The sequence below is a fragment of the Schistocerca nitens genome, chromosome 8, assembly GCF_023898315.1.
Source record: "Schistocerca nitens isolate TAMUIC-IGC-003100 chromosome 8, iqSchNite1.1, whole genome shotgun sequence".
NCBI classification, from domain to species: Eukaryota; Metazoa; Arthropoda; class Insecta; order Orthoptera; family Acrididae; genus Schistocerca; species Schistocerca nitens.
In genome coordinates, this window is record NC_064621.1 from 635,226,107 (window position 1) to 635,253,917 (window position 27,811).

Sequence of the window (27,811 nt, forward strand, 5' to 3'; positions counted from 1 at the left end):
TGCAAAAGCCCAAAGAAAACCAATCACTGATTTGGTTAAGAAGGCATATAAATTGTATTTTGATTGTCCTGTTGGTGATCAAGATAAAAATTTTGCACCTCACATTGCCTGCATAACCTGTACTGCAAACTTAACCAAGTGGTTGAAAGGAAAATACCGAACCATGCCGTTTGTTGTTCCGATGGTGTGGTGTGAGCCTAATGACCATTATTCAGACTGTTACTTCTCTCTTACAAATATTCTGGGACATTCAAGCAAAACTAGACATAAAATACAGTATCCGAATGTATTGTCAGTGCATTTGCCTGTGCCCCATGATAAGGGGTTGCCTGTTCCTGTCTGTAACTTGAAAGCCACAGAACCAGATACCATGTCAAGTGAATCAGAAAGTATTGAACATATAGAAGAGTACTGTCTTCAATATTATGACACTTTGCCTCAGCTCTTTAATCAAAAAGAATTGAACGATTTGGTTTGCCATCTAAAACTTTCGAAACAGCAAGCTGAACTCTTGGGGTCGAGACTGCAACAATGGAACCTTCTAGCTCCAGTGACAAAAATTTCCTGTTTCAGATCAAGAGGTGCTTCCTTCGTTCAGTATTTCAATATGCAGAATTCAATGTTTGTATGTAGAGACGTCAATTGTCTGATAATGCAGCTAGGTGTACAACATAATCCACAGGAGTGGCGACTATTTATTGACTCCAGTAAAACCAGCTTGAAAGCAGCGCTACTGAATGATGGCAATGCATTTCCATCTTTACCTTTTGCTTACACAGTAGACATGAAAGAAACTTGTGAAACCATCACTTTGCTGCTAGAGGCAATCAAATATAAGGATCATGAATTGCAGCTTTGCTGTGATTTGAAAGTTGTTGCACCCCTTACGGGTTTACAGGCTGGATTCATGAAATACTGCTGCTTTTTGTGCCTTTGGGACATCCGTGGCACCAAGAACCACTATACAGTCAAGGAATGGTCTATAAGGAAGTCGTATGTTCCTGGAAATGTAAATGTGAACAATACTCCGTTGGTTGAGCCTGATAAAATCATTTTGCCTCCCCTTCATATCAAGTTGAGCCTTATCAAGAACTTTGTAGAAGCTTTGGATAAAGAAGGTGAGGCCTTCAATCACGTAAAAGAAAAGTTTCCCAAATTAAGTGAGCTGAAAGAGGGTATAATTGTTGGATCACAAATAAGAAAATTGCTAAAAGATCCAACCTTTGATACCAAACTCCCAGACATCCAATTAGCTGCTTGGTCTTCTTTTAAAGCAATTGTGAAGGGCAACAGAAAAGAAAAAAACTATGTTACTATTGTGAATTATCTTTTTGGACAACTATAAGAACATGGGGCGTAGAATGTCGCTTAAAATTCACTTTTTACATTCTCACCTTGATTTCTTTCCGGAAAGTTAGCCGTAAGTGATGAGCATTGTGAATGCTTTCACCAAGACATTCTTACCATGGAACTCCGTTACCAAGACCATTGGAACCCTTTGATGATGGGTGACTACTGCTGGAGTCTTGACAGGGGGTGTGATGAAACAGCAAACAAAAGAAGAGCTCCATCTTCGCATTTTTCAAAAACCAAAGACGATTAACGGTGAAAATATCTTCTGAACTAATTTGGACCTTTTATTGGCATCATGCCCATATATACATACAAAATAGTATTGATTTCAAACATTCTGAATGTGTATTTTTGTTTTTCTTAATTGTGTCAATTTTCACTATTACCATTTTTTATTCTGCTGTGTATCAAGGAAATGTAACATCATAGAGAAAAACTAATTTTACCCGTGTATTCAGCACCCCAAATGAGGCAAATCCACCCATTTCCAAACCAGATTCCGCAAAAATGTTTAAATTTGTTAACTAGTGTTAGTGTATGTACCTGATTGCTGGATACATTTTCAACCATTTGTGCAGTCATACCGTCATTTGACATTGATGTCCCACCATAAATCCAGAATTATTTGAAAATTCCTCTGCTTGCATACGTAAAACTTCTTGCAACTCTTCCTTGTAGGATTTGGACAAATTACTAAATTTCCTGAATTTTTGACTTGCTCCCGAATTTCTTCTGTGACCACAGCATCCTTTGTGTAAACTGCCATTTCGGTTCCATCGTCTAAGTTGTTCTTGATAATCCTAATTCCTGACACTATGGAAGGTTCTTCTTCTTCTCTGACAAAATTAACCTCCAATTCATCATTGTTATCACAGATGTTTAAGCATCCTCTTCCAAAATGAATGTCCATCTTCATTTGGTCAACCAGTCATTACCAAAAATCCAGTCCACACTTAAAGAGTCAGTAATCAGTACAGTCACATCAAAGTACCTTTCTAAAATCTTGCACCTAATGTGCACCTGCCTAATAGCAGTATAATTTTTATGATCAGTTGCTGTCACTAAATACACATTGTTTACAGAATATACTGGTATCTCTGCTGTTTCACAAACCTGTAAGTATAAATCGAGGGATACAGCTGTAGCTGCACAAAGAGGCGGCTTTTCAGCAGGCATTCATACATATACATCACTGTCTCGGTATGTTCTTTGATATCAGTATGGCATATAGCACTACATGGAGACACAGTATTCTCGTGCAACTCCATCAATGAGGCTTTCGTAGCCATCTCCTCATTTTCATTTGTCCTTCCTGTACAAGCACTTTTTTTATGTCCCGTGTTGGTGATGTGCTGTTGGATCGTTTTTAGCAGGACAATGATATTCCTCAGGGCAATTTTTTAATTGTTACCCTCTTTGCCACAATCATAAACAGTATCACAGCTATGGTAAGGAGACCTATACAATCCTCCTTATTTGTGGATGATTTTGCCGTTTTCTGTTCCTCCTCCGTTGTTGCAACTACGGAGGTTAGAAGAGTGGGCTGCAAAGATGGGTTTTCAGTTTTCTGCAGATAAATGTGTGTTTTTCTTTTTCTTTCTTTCTTTCTTTCTTTCTTTCTTTCTTTCTTCATTTGGATCATCTTAAGGACCACGCACCAATTTCAGTGCTTCCTTCTTTGTTGTTCTTTCTTTTTCCTCCACTATTCTTTCATCTTTTCACTATGTGTCCTTTTTCTCTCCTCGGACCATTTTGACCCTGTCTTCTTCTCCCTCGTACCTTGGAATCCTTCCAGTTTTAACACTTTCCTCTTGAAAATCTTTCTTTCTGTTGCATCTTTTTCACTTATGTCGTTTCTTTCCAAATCTTTCCTAACTTCTTGAATTCAAGCTATTGTTGACTTCTTGTCCCAAAGATATTTAAAAATCTGTTTAGTTAAACTGTTGCTGTTCATTCTGTACAAGTGTCAAAAAAATAGCAGTCACTTCTCTCGTAATGTTTCATTTATGTTTTCTATATTGCGATAAACTTCTTCATTGCTTCTCAATTTCCATACCTCTGTATTTTTTGGTGGCCCATGCATGTTTCGAATGATTTCTCGTTCTAGGACTTCAAGTTTCAGTACCTTGTGTTTTTATTTTAGTCATTCTCATTCTTTTTTGCTTTATCTGACTTGCATATGAGGTAAGCCAGTCTACATTTCAAAAGTTCAGTGATGTTCATGGGCCTCATTTTTGGCTCCAAACTGTCCTGGTTATTACACCTGAGAGACCTGAAAACCAGAACCCAGAAAATGTCATAAAGTGCCTTAGCCACAGGTTTTGGGGAGCAGATAGGCCGTAGCTGCTCCATTTTTATATGGCTTTTGTGCATTCACGGCTAGACTATGTATATATACAAGCCACTGAGGCCTTGTTAGCTGAAGATTTTTGACACTGTAAGTAAGTTCCTCTCAGCACCAACTTCACCTGCATGCCATACTGTTGCTGTTGTTCAGAATGCCTTTTCAACAGTCGTCCACAACCAACAAAGCTGTTTGAGATGTGTGTGTGTGTGTGTGTGTGTGTGTGTGTGAGACTTGTTGTAGAACACGTACAGTGCCAAATCTAGGATTTTAACTGCCTACCACCATGGTTATTGCAGAGGCCCAAAGTAATTTTAGGTTAGGTGCAGTACAGAAGGGATTTCACTACTGCATATTTTTTTAATACATTATTTTATGACATTTTAAATGAGCACTGCTACTTTACACTGCTGTCTTTACGGATGGGTCAAAACGGGAGGACATCATTGGTTGCTCTGTTGTTGTGCCTGATCGTGTCCTCATAACCTGACTACCTCTAGAGTTTACTACCTTCAACATGGAGTTATGTGCAATCTTGCAGTCACTAGAGCAGATGACCTCCGCTTCAAGTGCTAAATTTCTTTTCTGTTCCAATTCTCTCAGTGCCCTTCAATCTCTACAACACTTATACTTAGCAGATAAAATAGTCCAGAATATCCAGGACACCCTCCTCCAACTATAAAGGTTGGAGAAGGTGTCATCTATCTGCTGAGTACCAGGGCACATGGGTATTGTGGGGAACAAAATGGCAGATGTAGCAGTCAAGGAAGTGTGTCATGTTCCTCAGTTATTTTGGTGTGCCACCCCTCTGCATATTATCTTCTTGCTGTTGAGATAAAGAGTCATGCATCAACGGGAAGATGAGTGGCTGGAAATGACAGGTAATAAGCTGCACCTAGTACAGCCCATTAAGTGGTTGTATCGTGCCTCCACTCAGCCACAAAGGCAGGTTGAGGTTCTTCTTACTAATCTTCACATGGGCCACAGTCCTCTTGATGCACGGTTTCTTGCTCTGGCGCAGTGACCCTCCAATGTGTGGTGCTTGTGGTGTACAGATCACTGTGTGTCGTATTTTACTAGACTGTTTTATTTTCGGAACAGAGGCCAGTGGCAGATTTGCTGGCAGATCTGCCCTCTGTTTTAAGTGACATTCAAACAAATGTGGTGAACCTTTTAAGGTTTTATTATTTGTCTAACTTGTTTCCAAAATTTTAGGGAGATGTTCCTAATGTGTTAATAGTTGACTGGCTCACCCACATTTTTTGTAATTGGTCAGCCAGTCACATATCCCTATGCCATTGGTTTAGCTCCTCTGTCATTTTCCTGCTGTTTTCTTCCCAGGTTTAGTACCTTTCACTGTTTTCCTTTGTTTTACAGCATATGATTTGGAGTGATTGTGTGGATCAATGCGTGTTTGGTAGGAATGAGTGAGTGGGTGAGTGAAAATGCCAGTGCTATTAACCCCTTTTATCCATATTTGTATTTTTTAATATCTGTAAGCATGCTGATAACCTTGCCATTGAGTGTCCTTACTATCCAAAAACAAGCACATTTGTAGCTGTGCATGTCTTCACCCAGTGTTACAGAGATGCTTCAGGAACTCAAATGGGAATCCCTGGAGGGAAGGTGACTTCCTTTTCAAGAAATATTTTTGAGAGAATTTAGAGAACCGGCATTTGAAGCTGACCTTAAATGATTCTATGGCCGCCAACATACATTTTGTGTAAGGACCGTGAAGAAAAGGTATGAGAAATTAGGGCTCATATGGAGGCATATAGATAGTAATTTTTTCCTTGCTCTATTTGTGAGTGGTACAGGAAGGAAAATGACTAATAGTGGCACTTGGTACCCTCCACCACGCACCATATGAAGGCTTGCAGAGTATATAGATGTAAAATCACTTTAGGAATCTGGGACTACTAAGTTCAGTCACTGAAATAAATACATCATCTGTAGTTTGTACATCTTCTGTTAGTAGTTCAGCTTTAATATATCTCATTTAGTCATTTGAATTTGTAGAGATGACCCATTAAATTGTTCATATGTTTCTGGAGCAGGTCTCAACCAAAAGTAAATTTAATTTACCAGTGTTTGCTCGTTTTGTCGGTGTCTGTCAATCAGTATCTCAGAGCAACGAATGATCCTGAAATTTTCTGTCTTCGATTACATGTCGGCTTTATCTTTCAAATCATTTTTCCTCCTCTTTGTCAGTTCAAGAACAATTATCATTGAGCGTGTAATTCCACGAGTGTTCATCCCTACGTATGTCATTGTATCGAATTCGATAGTCTTTTGTTGACTCCACAATGGGCACCCACAATTATCTTGCCATGTTGCATTGCATTGCTGAAAATGTTGATTGCAACATGTTATGCCTTGATCTGATTCACTGGATATTCCTTCATTGTCAATCTCTTTCAAACGATCAGCAACTCGTAAGAGCTTGTAGAAATCATTGAACATTCACGAAACTAACTGTCTTCTTATTTTCCATTGCTAATAAAAACATACATACATATCGGCAATCGTGGACCCTGAAGAGCATGTGCTGGCCTTACATTGTTCCTCCAGTAGACGAATATTTTTTCACTTTGGATCCCCTTCTCGTGGACACCCAGTCACTGAAGATGCTTCTTCAGTTCATGCTTACTTTGCTTCCTTGGTCTTCCAATTGGACATGTTCCATCAGATTTTCACATAAGCACAGCTTTGGCCCGGCATGTCTCTGGCTTCCTGCCAATGTGCACAACCAGGCTTAAGCTCTGCGCTTTCATTTTCTGCACGAAGTTAAATTTTTTCGTTTGATCAAACAGGTTCGGGGTTCTTTCTATGCCTCCAGGTGTTTTCTCTTTGTAGATTGATCGAAACGTATTTCTCATGATTTTGCATTCAAAGACCAACATGTTCTCTTCATCTTTTTTTCATGGTGCATAAGGTTTCTGCTCCATATAAAAATACCAGCACTATCACTGCATTATAGGCTTTAAGTTTGGTCTTAACTGATAGATTTTTTGATGACATTATCTGCTTCAGATTGTAATAAGTTTTAGACGCATTAACAATACATTGATTGATTTCTTGTTTCAAGTTATTGTGCCTTTTGAACCAGGTGCCAAGGTATTTAAAAATTTTGACTCTGGCTATGTTCCATATTCCAGCTGGTATGGGGCATTATTAGGGTCTTCTCTGGATACTTATACCATTTCAGTCTTCTCCATACTAATCCTCAGTCCTGTCTCATTGGCATTCCTTACTAAGTCATCTATGATTTCTGCCATCTTTCCTTTGACTCCACAGCTTCTTCTGCATATCCCAATAAGTGTGTTCTTCCATTTAACTTCACCCCTCTGCGTTCTCTTTTGATTTCCGAAATTACTTTCTCCAGGATGAAAATGAAAAGCAACGTTGCAATGGTATCATCTAGTCTCACACTTGTTCTGGTGTTGAATTCCTTGGATAGCTCTCACTGGTGTTGCACCTTGGCTTTTTGTCTTGGCTGAACAGATCTGCACCTAGTCAATTAGCTTCCTTGGTATGCGAAGCTCCCTCAGGATGAAACATGTACTCGGTCTGTGTATACTATCGTAAGTGTTTGAGAAATCTAGAAATGTTTCCAGGAACTGAAGGTTGAATTCCACAGCAAATGCGTCATTAAAATTATAATCAGATCATCATTGCTGATAGGTCCATCCAGATACTAATTCATTCCCAGTGTTTTTGAAGAACATTATGCATTGACCCTTTGTTACGATGGCAGTTGTGCATTGAAAATAATTTCTCTTTGAAGCGCTGTTGTTTCTGTCACAACCGATACTTGCAGAGAAACCTGTTTTTGAAGTCTGCAAATTTAGTATGTCAATCAGATGCATGGTTTCCTGTACTCGTGTTTTACACCAAACTGACTCATTCTCAATTTGTGCAAAAGCAGCTATAAAATGTTTCATGAAGTGAACTGTTTGTAATTTTTGTGTGGGTCAAACTCCTTAAACTGTCCTAGGCCAAACAAATAATCGACAATAACATTTGTGCAACAACTCGTGCCACGATTTTCTTGCATGAGCGTTTGTATTATCTGTCAGATTAAGTTCGTATCAGCAAGCTTGTTACAAATTTTTATGTTCTTTATTGGTTCTCCCAGTTCGTGTACTTTTGATTCCACATTGGAGTTCTGTGCTTGCATACCTGATACTGCTTTAATAACTGACTTTTTATTTTGTTCACATGTATTTTTAATATGAACTACCACATTATTCATTACTGCACTGTCCAGTAAAGCTTGTTTATGGTTTCTTGTTGAGAGTTTATCTGAGCCACTATTTTAGTTGCATGTGCTTCCCTCTGTTGACAATTTGTCTTAATCTTGCGCATGAATTCGGATGGTCTCATGTCGAGTGATTCACTGCATTCTTTTGTAAATTTCATTTCGAATATATGCTACCTTTTGATCAAATCTATTTTCGATTTTTGACTGTGATCATTGAGTTTTTTGTTCTAATCTGGATTCAGTTTTTGACTATGCTCATCAAGTTTTTTGTTCAAATCATGGTTATCATCATCTAGTTTTTTGAACAAACTTGCGTTGATATTTTTTGTTAGAATTGCATTAACACATCCTCCCTTTGTACATTATCACCACAGCTGTCACTGCCTCTCGCGACTCATTGTCGACATTCAAATTTGAACCTTCATTTTCAGTTGTGTCTACACTTCGAATTATGTTAACTAGCCCTGCTTCATTAACTACTTCCATTCAACTCTATCCTGATTAACACTGTCATCTCTGTTAATGACATCACCATTTCCGATTAGACTCGCCATTGTTATTCAGATGTGTATACTGCACAGGCAATTTATAATCAAGGTAACAATTCATCTGTATTTTTTTCCTATCCAAAGTTGTTTGGAAAAATGAGATACCACTGAAAATTCTAAATTCATATGTTGGTGCTGGCAATGGAGTTTCGGGTCTGAAGATTGTTACAGGATGCGATGTCACAGGTCTCCATATATATAACACGACCTGTAGGCGTGCAGTTGTAATGATGCCGCACCTCCCTCCACTCCTAGGAGCTAACGTTCCCCCCCCCCCCTCCCCCCCCCCTGCTAACATTTAGGGAGCAGACAGTGATGGGATTGATTGACTGTACAGTTTATTGACAAAATCATTCCTCATTTCAAACATTTTTAAATAGATTTCACTTTAATAACATCCCACATGCCACAATGTAATGGTAATTGCTTCACACTGACTGTTAGAGCACAGTGTGTATAATTATACCAAAAACATTCTTAATGAGCATGTAAGATGCTGGTACACACACACACAAATGCACACACAATCTTTACTGTGGACTGCTAGTCTACCACACCCAAGTGTGTGCCCCCAAAAAACAACAGTTATTCTTATCAGAATGCATTGTCAAGGGGCAACAGTTACTCTAAAATTCTGGACTTGACTAAAACAGCAGTAGCTGCAGTAACATTGTATTTAATCTTCGATGAAGCTAATCGATAAACTTACGACATACGTCCCAAAAAATGTCAAATATATTGACTTCTGGTAGGAGGATACAGGATTCTCATAGGCCTATCCTTCAGAGTATGTGTAAGACATGTTCAGCTGCTTTATATATTAGAGCAATTATTATTTTATTGATGTAACAGGATCAAGTAGGTAAAAAGACGAGGGCTAATAGAAATCCTTGGGTAACAGAAGAAATATTGAATTTAATTGATGAAAGGAGAAAATATAAAAATGCAGTAAATGAAGCAGGCAAAAGGGAATACAAACGTCTCAAAAATGAGATCGACAGAAAGTGCAAAATGGCTAAGCAGGGATGGCTAGAGGACAAATGTAAGGATGTAGAGGCTTGTCTCACTAGGGGTAAGATAGATACTGCCTACAGGAAAATTAAAGAGACCTTTGGAGAGAAGAGAACCACTCTACCATCTGGTGAGCAAGATGTATGAGACAGGCGAAATACCCACAGACTTCAAGAAGAATATAATAATTCCAATACCAAAGAAAGCAGGTGTTGACAGATGTGAAAATTACCGAACTATCAGTTTAATAAGTCACAGCTGCAAAATACTAACGCGAATTCTTTACAGACGAATGGAAAAACTGGTAGAAGCGGACCTCGGGGAAGATCAGTTTGGATTCCGTAGAAATGTTGGAACACGTGAGGCAATACTAACCTTACGACTTATCTTGGAAGAAAGATTAAGAAAAGGCAAACCTACGTTTCTAGCATTTGTAGACTTAGAGAAAGCTTTTGACAACATTAACTGGAATACTCTCTTTCAAATTCTGAAGGTGGCAGGGGTAAAATACAGGGAGCGAAAGGCTATTTACAATTTGTACAGAAACCAGATGGCAGTTATAAGAGTCGAGGGGCATGAAAGGGAAGCAGTGGTTGGGAAAGGAGTGAGACAGGGTTGTAGCCTCTCCCCGATGTTATTCAATCTGTATATTGAGCAAGCAGTAAAGGAAACAAAAGAAAAATTCGGAGTAGGTATTAAAATTCATGGAGAAGAAGTAAAAACTTTGAGGTTCGCCGATGACATTGTAATTCTGTCAGAGACAGCAAAGGACTTGGAAGAGCAGTTGAACGGAATGGACAGTGTCTTGAAAGAAGGATATAAGATGAACATCAACAAAAACAAAACGAGGATAATGGAATGTAGTCAAATTAAATCGGGTGATGCTAAGGGGATTAGATTAGGAAATGAGACACTTAAAGTAGTAAAGGAGTTTTGCTATTTAGGGAGTAAAATAACTGATGATGGTCGAAATAGAGAGGATATAAAATGTAGACTGGCAATGGCAAGGAAAGCGTTTCTGAAGAAGAGAAATTTGTTAACATCGAGTATAGATTTAAGTGTCAGGAAGTCGTTTCTGAAAGTATTTGTATGGAGTGTAGCCATGTATGGAAGTGAAACATGGACGATAACAAGTTTGGACAAGAAGAGAATAGAAGCTTTCGAAATGTGGTGCTACAGAAGAATGCTGAAGATAAGATGGGTAGATCACGTAACTAAAGAGGAGGTATTGAATAGGATTGGGGAGAAGAGAAGTTTGTGGCACAACTTGACTAGAAGAAGGGATCGGTTGGTAGGACATGTTTTGAGGCATCAAGGGATCACAAATTTAGCATTGGAGGGCAGTGTGGAGGGTAAAAATCGTAGAGGGAGACCAAGAGATGAATACACTAAGCAGATTCAGAAGGATGTAGGTTGCAGTAGGTACTGGGAGATGAAGAAGCTTGCACAGGATAGAGTAGCATGGAGAGCTGCATCAAACCAGTCTAAGGACTGAAGACCACAACAACAACAACAGGTTTTCATCTTAAAACTGTGTATGATTTGATTGTGCTTTTGCACAAACCGTGCACAATGTGATTTGATTGTAGATATTAAAATGCAGAAGACTAACTCTTCTTGGCTATTCCGTTGAAAGATTTTTTTAATCATTTTACCCACATAATGTGTGTGTGTGTTTGGAACAAGAGACTCTGCATTGTCAGCATAGTTTTATTTTTGTTCCAGGTACAATGTCACCACCTCCTGAAATCACAGCAGAAGCGAAAGAGTGGGCAAGACAGGCGGCACACCGTTGCCTCGTGTACTTGGGAGATCTGAGTAGGTACAGTACCGAGCTGGAGCCTTGGCACTTGCATCTGGAACTTCCGTCCAGATATTATCTGCAGGTATAACTAATGGAAATATTTTTAAAAATCATATTATTTATCAAATTTAAGATTCAAGTAAAAGTTCTCGTGTGAAGCAGATTGCTCTGTTCACACACATCATCTTCCAAACAAATTGGATTCCTGTGACAAAACAGAGGCACTGGGTTTAGGAAACGGAACTTTTGGGTATATAGTAGGGAAGGCCTCTAAGTCACAGGAGACACAGCGCGATGGTGTGGGAGAGAAATTAGTAATGAAATTCTAACAAGAGGGGAGATTTGGAAAGAGGGTGTGCTGTACACTGTAAATATGTTTGGACACCAATATACGAGGGTTGCCCAGAAAGTAATGCACTGCACTTTTTTCCTTCAACAGTTCTTTATCGAACATAATGAGAATTACACACGCAAGAGAATGGTGTTTTATGTACGCACCCTATTTTTGCATATAATCTCCGTCCCGTTCTGTGGCCTTCCTCCAGCACGAAACGAGGGCGTGTGTGCCCTGTCGGTATCAATCCTTGTCCTGGTGGCGGAGCGAGTGCTCGACTGTGTGAATCGTCTCGTCATTGTCCTTAAAATGTCTTCCACGAATGGCACTTTTAATGGCCCAAACAAGTGGAAGTCTGAGAGGGCTAGGTCAGGTGTGTCACGTACGACAACCGAGGTAGGTCTCGCCAATCACCGCAAATTGTGGAACTCCACCAAACTGCCTTCTGATGACCTCACCCTCCGTGCCCAATGACTAACTGTACTTCTGTCGACAGCAGATGCTCCGTCGAGTTTGCACGAGCATTTGTCAATATTTCCCACAGTTCCTTTCTCTGCAGTGAGAAATTCAATGATGGCACATTGTTTATAACTCACATCACCTATAGACACCAGTTTGAAACTGTCCTGCAGCTATACTATTTTCGGAAGTGATAGAAAATTTGCACGCTCACTCAGGAGATTTCAAATAATACATAAAGAACATTTCACATTCATAGCATTGTTTTTGGCTGAGGAAAAAAAAATGCGTTGCATTATTACCTCGGAGTTCCTTTAGCGGAAAAATAACTCTCCTATCAAGAACATACAGACTTCTTAAAATTTTAAATGATGTAGTATGTAGTTTCAGTGTAAAATGGAAACAAAATTAAAATTACGAAACATTGTGACAAAATAAAATTTCAGACATGCAGCTGTTTCCCATGAGGGTCAGCTAGTAATTAGGCATTTAACTGGAAGTAGGTTCTACTCTTGCACCCAGATTTTCTTTTATTTTTAATGATACCCGTGAGCAAATTCGTGTTTTAACATGTAGCAGATGTATTTCGGAGCTTACAGAAAATATTATTGCACAAAGATATTTTGAAGTTTACGGTTGCGAGGTTATGAACTAGTGTCAAAAGTGGCTTCCAGAGGAGCCTGAAAATTGAAGAGAATGTTATATTTCTTTGCATAAATATGCACAGAAAATTAAAAACAGAATACATTTCACCAAACTAATTGCTGTTTTAAGCAGTTGTCCATTTATCTTGTGTAAGAAACTCTGTAAACAAAACCAAACAAGAAATTTTAGGTTGGAATATCAATAATATAAGGAAAAGATAGATTGCTACACACGATAAAGATGACATATTAAGACGCAGACAGACATAATTAACTGTTGGAGATGGCAGTCAAGTGTGCATGAGGCGTGCTTGCTTGCTTGCTTGCTTGCTTGTGTGTGTGTGTGTGTGTGTGTGTGTGTGTGTGTGTGTGTGTTTCTGACCAAGGCTGCGGCCGAAAGCTAACATGTGGCATCTTTTCATTGTGCCTGTGTGCAACTCTCTGTAAACATTTACGCATTGAAACTTCCTGGCAGATTAAAACTGTGTGCCGTACTGAGACTCGAACTTGGGACCTTTGCCTTTTGCGGGCAAATGCTCTACCAACTGAGCTACCCAAGCATGACTCACAACTTTACTTCTGCCAGTACTTGCCGTATTTGCGAGAGATGTGCTTATGTGATTTTTATTTTGGAAGAAGGACTTTGTTCAAAAGCTTATTTTCCTAGTATTCTTTTTCATTGTGCCTATCTGTGACTCAATACCCTTTTATGTGCTGAGTAGCAATGTAACCTTTCCATATTGTTGTTATTCCATTATTCCATCCAATACTAAACTGTATTACATAAATCATACAGAAGTGGACACATTAAGTTAAATTTAGCAACATCTGTTAAATATTAAATATACAACTGAACAATTATAAATAACCTTCATAAATAAATCTGTGTAAACACTGAGTTGGCATTGGAAAGGTATGACACAGTCAGCACAGACAAACTGAGAAGGGAGTTGCTTGTTAGATGTGTTATGAGAAAGATGTGTTTCGCAATTTCACTATGTACCAAAGTACTGTGCAATGCTAACACCCATTTCTAAACTTTTAATGCATATAAAACGTAAGTGGAGCCAAAAGCAGCACTGAAACTGACTCCCTTTTCTCAATTTGCTTCAATTAGTTTCACAAAATTCATTATGTCAAATTTATTCAGAGCTGCTACTTTGAACCTGGAGATACTAGCTATACATTTTTGACTTCTACTAGATTGTCAGGAACAAAGCTAAGCATATTGTGCACCCTAGTTTTCTTAGGCACATAAGAATCTGTGATGTTTAACTCACATCAGGTGTTCTATAAAGATTCCGGGGGGAGAGGTTGCAAACCCATGTACGTGAGGGCCCCCCCCCCCCCCCCCCAAAACACACGCATGCACATGTGCACACACACACACAAGTCATCCAAAATTACAATGTTGCTGAAATGACTCATTTGTCATTGGTTAGTGTGGTATCACTGGTACAGTCACTCACTAGGGTACAGACAAATCTGTACACGTTGGGCACCTAGATTGTTGACAAGAGAAATGGAAACAATGAGGAAGAATGAGTGCGAGGGTCTCATGAAGACCTTTACTGAAGAATGGAAACAGTGCTTCAATGGCGTGATTACCCAGGATGAAACATGGTTGTTTTTGTCCGAACCTGAGAGCAAAACCCTTATCCATGGAGTGGCGTCATCCGGGTTCCCCTCGGAAGGAAACACCAAGACTTTCACAAACAGCAGGCCGTGCACTGATATGAAACTTCCTGTAAGTTTGGAAGGTAGGAGACGAGGTACTGGCAGAAGTAAAGCTGTGAGGACGGGGCGTGAGTCGTGCTTGGGTAGCTCAGTTGGTAGAGCACTTGCCCGCAAAAGGCAAAGGTCCCGTTAATCTGCCAGGAAGTTTCATATCAGCGCACACTCTGCTGCAGAGTGAAAATCTCATTCTGGAAACATCCCCTAGGCTGTGACTAAGCCATGTCTCCGCAATATCCTTTCTTTCAGGACTGCTAGTTCTGCAAGGTTCGCAGGAGAGCTTCTGTTAAGTGTGGAAGGTAGGAGATGAGGTACTGGCAGAAGTAAAGTTGTGAGTCATGCTTGGGTAGCTCAGTTGGTAGAGCATTTGCCCGCAAAAGGCAAAGGTCCCAAGTTCGAGTCTCAGTACGGCACACAGTTTTAATCTGCCAGGAAGTTTCAATGCGTAAATGTTTACAGAGAGTTGCACACAGGCACAATGAAAAGATGCCACACTGTCTCAGGACTGCTTATAACTGTAATACATCATGGTGAGAGAGATTTCAAAATCAGATACTGGATTCTGTGATGATAGTGTTAGAAAGTTGTCTGAGGCTGAAGATAAAGTGATAATGAAAACTACGAGTGATACAGTAAAACCCACTTTTTACACTTTTCAGTGGACTGATCCAAAAAAGTGTAAACTGCAGGAAAGTGTAAAACATAGGAAAGCATAGGAAATGCAACAAACTGAAATAAATAAATTACTCTTTACCGTCATTTTCTTTACATTGTTCAAAATATGAAAATAAAACAATTTAAATTTTCCTATTTAGAAAAATCTTAAATAGTTTATTGTATATGTGTCTTTCTAACAGCTGTTAGCTATAGTTGTCTCTCCACAGTATACAAAGCATCAGTCACAAAGGCAGTGGCCAAGTGCTGACGCATGCAAATGTCCATGTGGGTTACCCTCGTCATTCTGAGCATATCCAATTGTGTAAATAAAACACAGAAGCAAAAGTCTTTCATGAAAACACATTAAAAAGATATACATGCTTTAATATGAGACTAATTATTCATAACCATTATGAAATTATGGAAAATAAAACTTGAAACACAGTACTGGTTAAAACATTGAAGCTGGCAGTCTTCGTAAACAGAGAACAATAGGCATGAAATCTACAGCTTGCTGCCAACAAGGAGGTCACTTGGCCAAGGGATCTCTCGCCTGAAAAAGAGTGCAGAAATTGTAATTATGTTGCGGAGCATCTTGAGGGGGAATGTTTTATGCCTGACATCAGGTCGTATCAACCCAAGACTGCACACCTAGTACAGATTACTATATTTCACGTGGAAGTAACAAATGATTCATGAAAGCCCATTATAGAGGTGGCCATCTTCAAAATCAGTCTTTATTTCCATAAACGACTGTAAAAATAAATTAAAATTGTTGGAGTACAATGCAATGAGCAGAAGGAAGGTTGTTGCTAGAGTCATTATCATCAGCTCGTGATCATTCTTAAGACAGTGACTCGGCATACTTGCCCACCCTTCTAAACACTGCAAACCTGTAGCACAATTGACCATACCCCAACATGCTGAAATGAAAATCTTTCTAATTGTGCTAGTGCCATGTTACACGATCAATAACTTTGCCAAGGCTGACATTGAGCAGGAATACGATTTTCAGAAATCTGCATAAAAATCAATGTTAAAGGTCATGATACAATCAGAGAAGACTTAAAATGCAGGAAACATTGTAACACAGAATTGTTACTGATGGAAAAGCATTGTATTGAGAAAATAGGGCTTCTGTTGGCACCAACCAAAATGAACATAAAAAGTCTGCTAATGTAAAATGTGGGGACATAAAAACGGGGTTGTACTGTAGTTCAGTTGATGAGGAAAAAACTGGGCTAAAAAGGGTAATCACGGAAGATAGACTGACAGCGGTAGCTCTAAGAAAGGCAACTGCAAAGAAACTGTGGGTAACAGAAGAAAACTTCGATTTATCAACAAAAGAAGGAAATACAAAAATGTTCAAGAAAGCAAAAGAATACAGCAGTATAACTCACTTAGAAATGAAATCAGTTACTTAAGGAAGCTAATTAAAGTGAAATGGCTTCAGGAAGAACATGAAGAAGGGCAGTTATAGTCTACAGGAAATTCATAACAACAATTGGATAATGTAAAAAAAAAGTCATGAAGAGACAGGAGATTATGGTTTCCCCTACAGTCCTTTCCATGTACAGGGGCATAGAGCAACATTCTGTTATTGGGCCCTACGTCCTGCAGGATGCAGAAAGGCTTGTCGGACAAGAATGACGTCCGTGGAAGAATCGGAATGGGCTGGCAGGCTTGACCAATCCCATGTCAGCCCCCTCAGGGGTGTACAGCTGGAGGAAACAAGCATGGTGATGGCACCTGGGTCATGAGAAAGTAGAGGAGGGCACCAGAGGGCACTCAGTTTCCACCATTGGCCCGAGAAGATGAAAGCATCCCAGGTGGAGGTGCTGCTTGGGAAGATCTGGTGGCACTTCCTGCTGTGGCTCCTCTGTTGTGTGGTCCTCAATGGATGGCCTAGAAAAGGAGAATGATGAGTACTCAGCTGCGTATGACATGCTGGAGTATGAAGAAGGGAGAAAGGAAAGCTCTGGAGGTGGAGATGAGAAAAAAGGGAGCCAGGGAAGTAGAGGGAAGTTGGATGTCGTTGTTGTGTGGAGCGTCTAGAAACGTGACAGGTGACGGAGATGGTTGGCCACATCACCACAGGCGATGGCAAAAATCTGGCGAGTGCCTTTATAGTTGTCTCCACACTGGTGGAATGGCAGTTAACAGTGTAGGGAAACCTGGAGTAGTCGTCGAGGACTGTCAACAGGTGGTGTCCAGAAGGGGGCCATTGAAATTGAGATGAATTCCGTCCTAAACTGCAAGGGCACCAGCCAGGGTGAGAGAGACTGGTTGGGTGCAGCTTGCTGCATTGCACATTTGTGACAGTTCCGTATGAGGTGCTTGATCTGCCTGTCAATTCTGGGCCAGTAGACATAGCACCTGGTGAGCATAGTTTCTGTGGTGCAGGAGACACAGGATATCCGATCGAAGAGGTTCTGATAGAACCACCCATGTAGAGTTCTGGTCTGTTTGTAACACAGTGACACCATCCACAATAATTAGCCTGTGATGGAATTGAAAAAATAGTGCTGTAGGGATTAGAGTTCCAACCAAGTATCCAATTCGACCATCCCTCCAGGTTGTAGTGATGTTGTTGTTGTTGTTGTTGTGGTCTTCAGTCCTGAGACTGGTTTGATGCTGCTCTCCATGCTACTCTATCCTGTGCAAGCTTCTTCATCTCCCAGTACCTACTGCAACCTACATCCTTCTGAATCTGCTTAGTGTATTCATCTCTTGGTCTCCCTCTACAATTTTTACCCTCCACACTGCCCTCCAATGCTAAATTTGTGATCCCTTGATGCCTCAAAACATGTCCTACCAACCGATCCCTTCTTCTAGTCAAGTTGTGCCACAAACTTCTCTTCTCCCCAATTCTATTCAATACCTCCTCTTTAGTTACGTGATCTACGCACCTTATCTTCAGCATTCTTCTGTAGCACCACATTTCGAAAGCTTCTATTCTCTTCTTGTCCAAACTGGTTATCGTCCATGTTTCACTTCCATACATGGCTACACTCCATACAAATACTTTCAGAAACGACTTCCTGACACTTAAATCTATACTCGATGTTAACAAATTTCTCTTCTTCAGAAACGCTTTCCTTGCCATTGCCAGTCTACATTTTATATCCTCTCTACTTCGACCATCATCGGTTATTTTACTCCCTAAATAGCAAAACTCCTTTACTACTTTAAGTGTCTCATTTCCTAATCTAATTCCCTCAGCATCACCCGAATTAACTCGACTACATTCCATTATCCTCGTTTTGCTTTTGTTGATGTTCATCTTATATCCTTCTTTCAAGACACTGTCCATTCCGTTCAACTGCTCTTCCAAGTCCTTTGCTGTCTCTGACAGAATTACAATGTCATCGGCGAACCTCAAAGTTTTTACTTCTTCTCCATGAATTTTAATACCTACTCCGAATTTTTCTTTTGTTTCCTTTACTGCTTGCTCAATATACAGATTGAATAACATCGGGGAGAGGCTACAACCCTGTCTCACTCCTTTCCCAACCACTGCTTCCCTTTCATGCCCCTCGACTCTTATAACTGCCATCTGGTTTCTGTACAAATTGTAAATAGCCTTTCGCTCCCTGTATTTTACCCCTGCCACCTTCAGAATTTGAAAGAGAGTATTCCAGTTAACATTGTCAAAAGCTTTCTCTAAGTCTACAAATGCTAGAAACGTAGGTTTGCCTTTCCTTAATCTTTCTTCTAAGATAAGTCGTAAGGTTAGTATTGCCTCACGTGTTCCAACATTTCTACGGAATCCAAACTGATCTTCCCCGAGGTCCGCTTCTACCAGTTTTTGCATTCGTCTGTAAAGAATTTGCGTTAGTATTTTGCAGCTGTGACTTATTAAACTGATGTATGTACTGAAATATTGTGTCCTTGCCCATGGCACCTCTGGTGTGGGCTCTGGTGATGGAAAAGTGGTCCGTGGCTTGCTTGACGTCATCGTGTAGGTGGAAACAAAGGATCTCATATCGATTGTATGCCAGATAGGAGTCCATGAGTATCAGGGTATCAACGTTTTTATGCTGAGTAGCATTTTGGAAATGTATCTGCCGACAGAAAGAGCCCATCACTGGAGATGGTGGGCCATTCAATTGAGCAGCTTAATCGCTGGGCTGAAGAGTGATGTCAAAGGCTAGTGATCAGTGATTAAATCTAACTTGGCTCTGTAGAGAACAATGTCAAACGTTGTTAATTTCAAAAATGACCACGAGAACTTTGTTTTCGATGTGGGGCTACTTCTTCTGGGCAGTGTTGAGTATTTTGGATGCATAAGCATTTGGCTGTTCAGAGCCATCAGTGTTACACTGCATTAAGACAGTGCCAAAGCCCCATTCAGATGTGTAGGCAGCCACCATAAACTGCTTTCCCTGATGGAAAGTGGTGAAGCAAAGTGCAGAGAGTGAGTTGTGAGGCCTGTTTGAGGGTCTGGAAAGCCCATTTTCAATCTCCCAGCCAAGAAAATGAGATGCCTTCTTTTTGAAGATTGTCCATTGGGTAAGCAGTCTTTGCAGCATCAGGAATGAATTTACTACAGTAAATGATTTTGCCAAAGTAAGATTGTAGCTCCTTCTAGTTGGACCCCTTTAGCAGGTATTTGGTCGGAGACAAGGTTCACTGAATCATCAATGACAAACCCAGAAGCGGAAAAGGCGTCTAAGCCCAAAAGATGTGCTGTGTTTGTGCTGTGTACCTCCAGGAAGATGAAGTGCTGCACAACATTCTTGTAAGCCGCCTCAGTAGTAAATTAACCATTGATTGTAATTTTCTGCTTGTTATGCCACTGGGCAGCGAGCAGTTGGTTCGAACGACAATGCGCCTAGCTTGAGGTATGTAGGAAAGTTCAAGAGGGAAACTGATGCTTCATTATCTATTTGTAGTTGAATGTCTCTGTTGCACATTGCAAGTGTAATGTAATGAACACTTTCTCTGATGCCACCATTACATTTTGAAAATCTAAGAGGATGGCATTAATATCCAAGTGATCATGTTGAGGCGAGTACTGGATCTAGGGGGGTCAACATACGGAAGTGAGATGTCCGTCTCTATTGCAAGTGATGCACTGTGCCCACCTGTCTGGGCAGCCATCCCATCCCCTAACAGAAAGTGATTCCATACATAGAGAATAGTTTGGGCACAGTACTGCAACTGAAGACAAAAGGGATTGAGTGTCTAGCAGCAACCATGTAAATAGATGGCTCTAGTGAAGTCCGGCGCAGGTGGCACTAGGGAGTGCCTGTGCAGCAGGTTTTCAGTGATACCTCTCACTTATGGCCGAGTCCCTCTGTAACAGACGTGGAAAAATGGACGAGTTGTAATGGTGACCAGCCAGTGCGGTGGTATCAGTGGCTTTCACTGCCTGCTGAAGGGGGTGGTAGCCCCACATGTTACTGCAGGTGTGCCCCAAAGAAGCATAATAGTACTTCTAATGTTTGCAATTTACGTAAACAATTAAGCAGATAGGATCAGCAGCCCTAAAAGGCTGTTCCATGACATTGCTGTTTGTACAGTAAACTATTGGTATGATCGTAAGAAATTGCGGAAAACATGGGGAAAATTTTCAATTGCTGTAGTGAATGGCAAGTGTCTTTAAATATGATTTAAATGTAAGTTACTGCCTATGATGAGGAGAAAGAACCTGATAGTATCAAGTTACAAGATTACTGGTGAATGTCTTGAGTGAAATCCTGTTGGGCAAATGTGAAGAACCTGTACTTGAAGAACACTGTGCGACCATTATGCTTCCACCTTCTTAGCTCTCATGTAGGGATCATGGTGATAAAATAAGAGAGATTAGTGTACATATGGAGCCATGTAGATAGTCATTTTTTCCTTGCTCAGTATGCGAATGGAATAGGAAAGAAAATCGATCAGTATAATGTGCTCTCAATGGTGTACTGAACAGCGGCTTGCAGAGTATATGTATAGGTACAGACATGGAATAAAGATGGACAGGAAATTCAAAATGGCACAGTGAAAAAATTTAAATAGACCAAGACAGGAAAAGTCACTCAACCACCTTTAAATATCAAACCAACCAGTGAGGAGATGGAAGTAATAATCTGTGTAGCAGTAGAAGTTGCTCTCTGTTACAATACATTATCTAAATGTCTCTCGCACTTACACTTATATATTATATGATCTCATTTTGAAGGTTCAGTTCCCTACTTCAACATTGCACAGATTTTCCCATTTTGTTTTGTGTGTTTATAATGGTTCTTTCATATATTTCAATTAACTCAATTATAAGATAAATTTTAATTGTTTAGGCTTTAATGGTACTACCTGGAAATGGAATGCCTCACAATCAACTAGGAACTGTGGCAGGCACCAGGAACTATTGTGTTGATGCTGCTTACCACTACATGCGTAGGTGAGTATACACACATAAGAACTGAACCAATCTGATGTCCCCCTGTGGGTCCGGGGATTAGAATAGGCCCGAGGTATTCCTGCCTGTCGTAGGAGGCGACTAAAAGGAGTCTCACACATTTTGGCTTTTATGTGATGGTCCCCTGTAGAGTTTGACATCCATTTTTCAAAATTTTCCCGAGGAGCGAGCCAATTGGGGAAGGGCGCCTTACATGGTGCATAGTGTCCATCACGCGCTGATACCTCTCGCATCCTTCGTCGACATGGGTCTGCTTTTCCGCTCATTCTCCAGCTGTTGGGCAAGGTCACCCTCCTGGGTGCATTTTCCTCCATCGTCTTTCAGTATCGCTTTCTGCGCTGTCGACGATAATGGACTTCTTAGCTCGTTTGCACCTGATATCTAGCACGATAACCAGTCCGTTGTCGTGGGGCTGCCATGTACCCTGTTGTTGTAGCCTCCTGCCCACACAGGGATCGCTCTGCTGATGCCTGCGCCGTTAACTCCCCACGTATGCCAAGGAGTAGATGCCCGTCACCTTGTGGCATCAGGACTCCCAGCAATGGCCATCCTGCCAGGTGGCCTTTGCTGCGGTTGGGTGGCACCCGTGGGGAGGGCCCCTGGTCGGAGTGGGTGGCATCAGGGCCATGAAGCATAGTATGTCATCCCTTGCTGGTGGTCAAACACTAGCTGTCTCTAAGTGGTTAAGGTCCAACTTCAGTGCTAAGAAATACGACCCCAAATCATTCCTCCCGTGCCCACACCATGGGAGGAATGCCAGACTAAAGATGGCAGCGAAGCTTATTCACCCCGGTACCTCGTATGTAGAGTGTTGATGGGGAATATTTCTTGTCAGTGAAACTTCAGTTTTTGTGAAGCATTTAGAGGACAAGTTTGGGGAGGTGGAGGGCTTGTCCAAAATGCGGACAGGGTCGGTCTTGATCAAAACAGCATCCTCTGCCCAGTCATGTGCACTACTCGCCTGTGGCAAGCTGGGGGATGTTTCTGTTTCCATCACGCCCCGTAAGAGCTTAAATATGGTCCAGGATATCGTATTTCACAGGGACCTTCTTTTGCAGTCTGACGATGAGCTGTGCGCCAATTTAGAGCGGTGAGATGTCCATTTCGTCTGGTGCATCCACCAGGTTACAAGGGATAATCAGGTTGCCACCGGTGCCTTCCTCTTGGCCTTCGAGGGTGACACATTACCCGAGAACGTCAAGGTGATGGTCTGCCGCTGTGACACAAAGCCATAAATCCCTCCCCTGATGTGGTGCTTAAGTGCTGGACGTTTGGCCATATGTCTTCCCGCTGTACTTCCAGCATCACCTGTCAGGATTGTGGACATCCTTCACATCCCAATACTCCCTGTGCCCCGCCTCCCATCTGTGTCAACTGTGGAGAGCACCATTCGCCTCGCTCACCAGACTGCAAGATTCTCCAGAAAGAAAGAAAAATAATGGCATATAAGACCCTGGACCGACTGACCTACACTGAGGCTAAGAGAAAGTATGAGAGGCTACATCCTGTGCATATGACGTTAACCTACGCTGCCCCTATGACAACAGTCCTAGCATCTTCCATTCCACCACATACAGTTGGCCCTCAGAGCCGTCAGATTCCACCTGCCCCCTTGATGGTGGGGGCACTTCCCTCTCTGTTGCTTTTGCACAACCTACCTCAGGAGCAACCCCTCCACCCCAAGCATCGGGGATGTCAGTCCCCACTTCTCAACTGGAGAAGCATAAGTCTTCTTTGGCTCCTCTTGCAAGGAATGGATCACTTGGGTCACTCCCTTCCCAGTTTCCTACCAGTGGCAAAGCTGACACTTGCCAGTGGCTGAAGCAACCACAGGTAGCTGGTCGTAGGGCTTCACAGTCCTCCTCAGTCCCTGAGACTGACCCAGTGAAGCCCTCCCAGCCAGACAAACCTAAGGAGCAGCGAGAGAAACCTAAAAAGGAAAAGACGCCCAAGAACCATGGCACTGTGGTAGCACCCACACCACCACTACCTACAAGTTCTGTGTTTGAGGATGAGGTGGAGATTCTGGATCCGCTGAGGACCTAGATCTCACTGGGCCCTCAGACACAATGGATGTAGATCGCACAGGTACTCATCTGGTGGCAGCAGATGACCCTGAGGCATAGACTGCCTCATTGAGTGTTTCGTGCCTTCCCAGTCTCATGATCACGTAATCCTCCAGAGGAATTGCAGTGGTTTTTTCCGCCACCTGCTTGAGCTATGGCAACTGTTACACTTTATGCCTGCTTTCTACATTGCCCTCTAGGAAACCTGGTTCCCAGCGATGCAGACCCCTACCCTCTGTGGCTATAAGGGATATTACAGGAACCGTAGCGACTATAATAGAGTGTCAGTTGGAGTTTGTATATATGTCCTGAACTCAGTATGTGGTGAACCTGTGCCCCTTCAAACCCCTCTTGAAGCTGTGGCTGCAGGATGAGGAGGAGGCAAGAAATAACTGTCTGCAATGTATATTCCTCCAGGTGGTGCAGTACCCCTGAATGTATTGGCTGCACTGATTGATCAACTCCCTAAACCTTTCCTACTTTTGGGAGATTTTAACCCGCATAACCCCTTGTAGGGTGGTGCCATGCTTACTGGCTGAGGTAGGGCAGTCAAAAATTTACTGTCACAACTCGACCTCTGCCTCTTAAGTACAGGTGCCCCCACACATTTCAGTGTGGCACATGGCCCATATTCGGCCACTGATCTCTCGGTTTGCAGTCCTGGCCTTTCCCATCCATCCACTGGAGACGACCTGTGTGGTAATGACCACTTCCCCGTCTTCCTGTCACTCCCCCAGCGTCGTGCTCACGGACACCTACCCAGATGGGCTTTAAACAAGGTAGACTGGGAAGCCCTCACCTCTGCTGTCAGCGCTGAATCTCCTCCACGTGGTGCCATCGATATTGTCATTGAGCAGGTCACTATAACGATCACTTCTGCGGCAGAAAATGCGCTCCCTCGTTCTTTAGGGTGCCCTTGGCAAAAGACAATCCCTTGGTGGTCGTCGGAAGTTGCTGAGGCAATTAAAGAGTATCGGTGAGCTCTGCAGCGACATAAGCGGCACCCTTCCCTAGAGCACCTAATAGCTTTAAGCGACTCCGTGCCCGTGTTTGCCAGCTTATAAAACGACAGAAACAGGAGTGTTGGGAGAGGTACGTGTCAACCATTGGGTGCCACAAGTCACATTCCCAAGTCTGGACGAAGAACAGACGTCTTTTTGGGTACCAGAGCCCAACAAGTGTCCCTGGCATTAAGCGTGTTATCTACTGATGCAAACACAGTTGCCAAGCACTGTGCTGAGCACTATGCTCGAGCCTCTGCATCGAAGAACAACCTCCCAGCCTTTCGCACCCTCAAACGGCGGATGAAAAGGAAAGTCCTGTGTTCACTACGTGCCACAGTGAAACCTATAATGCCCCATTTACAGAGTGGGAACTCCTCAGTGCCCTTGCACATTGCACTGACACAGCTTCTGGGCTGGATCGGAGCCACAGTCAGGTGATTAAACATCTCTCATCTGTCTATAAGCGATATCTCCTCGTCATCTTCAACTGGATCTGGTGTGACGGCGTCTTTCCGTCACAATGGCGGGAGAGCACCATCGTACCGGTGCTCAAACTCAGCAAAACCCCCTTGATGTGGATAACTACTGACCCATCAGCCTCACCAACTTTCTTTGTAAGCTGCTGGAACGTACGGTGTGTCGGTGGTTGGGTTGGGTCCTGGAGTCACGTGGCCTACTGGCTCCACGTCAGGGCAGCTTCCGCCTTTGTCGCTCTACCACTGATAATCTTGTGTCCCTCAAGTCTGCCATCTGAACAGCGTTTTCCAGATGCGAACATCTGGTTGCCGTCTTTTCTGACTTACGTAAGGCATATGACACGACCTGGTGACGACATATCCTTGCCACATTGTATGAGTGGGGTCTCCGGGGCCTGCTCCCGATTTTTATCCAGAATTTCCTGTCACTCCGTACTTTCTGTGTCCAAGTCAGTGCCTCCCATAGTTCCCCCCATATTCAGGAGAATGGCGTTCCACAGGGCTCCGTATTGAGTGTCTCTCTATTTTTAGTGGCTGTTAACAGTCTAGCAGCAGCTGTAAGGCAGTCGGCCTCGCCTTCTCTGTATGCGGATGACTCGTGCATTTTGTACTGCTCCTCCAGTACTGGTGTTGCTGAGCGGCACCTGCAGGGAGCCATTCACAAGGCGCAGTCATGGGCTCTAGCCCATGGCTTCCAGTTTTAAGCTGTGAAGTCGTGTTTCATGCATTTCTGTCAGCATTGCACAGTTCATCCAGAACAGGAACTTTACCTTAATGATGGATCCTTTTCACAGTAGGAGACATATTGATTCTTAGGACTGGTTTTCGACGCCCGATTGTCTTAGCTTCCTCACCTTCGTCAGCTTAAGAGGAAGTGCTGGCAACACCTCAATGCCCTCCGCTGCCTGAGCAACACCAACTGGGGTGCAGATTGCTCTACGCTGCTGCAGCTCTACAGAGCCCTTGTTCAATCCCGCCTTGACTATGGGAGTCTGGTTTATGGTTCAGTGGCGCCCTCAGTGTTGTGTTTACTCGACCCACTGCACCACTGTGGCGTACACCAGGAGCTTTTAGAATGAGTCCAGTGACGCTTTTAGAATGAGTCCAGTGACCAGTGTCCTGGTGGAGGCTGAAGTCCCTCCATTGAAGGTTAGGCGTGCACAACTACTCGCGTTACGTTGCACATGTTCGTAGTTCTCCTGCACATCTGAATTACCATCTCCTTTTCCCAAGTGCGGCGGTTCACCTCCCGCATCAGCAGCCCAGGTCAGGGTTTACAATTGCGGTTCGTGTCCAGTCCCTTTCTGTCTGAACTGGAGTCCTTCCCGTTACCACCTCTCGTCGAGGTCCATTCACATACACCTCCACGGTGTACACCTAGGCCGCAGATTCTTCTGGATCTCTCGCGTGGCCCTAAGGACTCCATTAACCCTGTGGCTTTCCACTATCACTTCCTCTCGATTCTCGACATGTACCGGGGTCATGAAGTGGTTTACACCGACGGCTCGATGGCTGAAGGTCACGTAGGCTTTGCGTATGTTCATGGAGGACATACGGAACAGCACTCCTTGCCAGATGGCTGCAGTGTTTTCACTGCAGAGCTGGCGGCCATATCTCGTGCTCTTGAGCACATCCGCTCATGCTCTGGCGAGTCATTTCTCCTGTGTACTGACTGCTTGAGCAGCCTACAAGCTGTCTGCCAGTGCTACCCTCACCATCATTTGATAGCGTCCATTCAGGAGTCCATATATGCCTGGAGAGTCCCGCCGTTCCGTGGTGTTTGTGTGGACCCCAGGACACGTCGGAATCCCCGGCAACGAACTTGCTGACAGGCTGGCCAAACAGGCAACACAGAAACCACTTCTGGAGTAAGGCATCTCTGAAGCTGACCTGAGTTCTGTCTTACACCGCAGGGTTTTTCGGCTTTGGAAGACGGAATGGATAACAGTACGCACAACAAACTGTGTGTCATTAAGGAGAGTACGAATGTGTGGAAGTCTTCCGTGAGGTCCTCTTGCAGGCAGTCAGTTGCCCTCTGCCGACTCCGTATTGGCCATACGTGGCTAACGCATGGTTACCTCCTCCATTATGAGGACCCACCTTGGTGTCACTGTGGCTCACAAATGACGGTAGTCCACCTCTTGCTGGACTGCCCACTTTTAGCCACTTTGCGGTGGATTTTTAACTTTCCCAGCACCCTACCTTCGGTGTTGGGCAACAATGCCTCAACAGCAGCTTTAGTTTTATTCGTGAGCGTGGGTTTTATCATTTGATCTAAGTTTTAGTGCATGTCCTTTGTCCCTCTGTGTCCTCCACCCTAGTGCTTTTAGGGTGGAGGTTTTAATGTGTTGCAGAGTGGCCGGCTTCTCCTTTTTATTCTCATGGTCAGCCAGCTGTGGTAATCTGCTCTCTTGTTTTGATCTCTTCTACATGTTTCTTGCATCTCTCTGTGGTTTTCTCGTCAGATTTTGCCCGTTTTAGTGTTTGTTGCCCTTCTGTCATTCTTGCGGTTTTCTCCTTTTTTCCAGCTTTGTTTTGTATGTCTCAGTTATTTTACTCCCATCCTTGTGGAATTATTTTAATCGGAATGAGGGACCAATGACCTAATAGGATGCCCTCCCCCCTCTTTTAAACCAACCAACCAAACAACCTGGTGTTTTCTTTCCACACTGATGGAACCATGTACGTACATTAGGTAAATCTGGAA

The 27,811-nt window shown here is 42.6% G+C and overlaps 1 protein-coding gene across 2 annotated transcripts in view; it reads left to right on the plus strand.

The window, feature by feature from the left end:
- LOC126199331 (nonsense-mediated mRNA decay factor SMG5) overlaps nucleotides 1–27,811 on the plus strand; it is a 305,533-nt gene that overhangs the window by 58,627 nt on the left and 219,095 nt on the right. For both annotated transcript variants that reach the window (XM_049936180.1, XM_049936181.1), the window contains 2 exons: nucleotides 11,246–11,406; nucleotides 21,437–21,540. In XM_049936180.1, coding sequence (XP_049792137.1) covers nucleotides 11,246–11,406; nucleotides 21,437–21,540 — 265 coding nt within the window. The remainder of the gene's footprint in view (nucleotides 1–11,245; nucleotides 11,407–21,436; nucleotides 21,541–27,811) is intronic.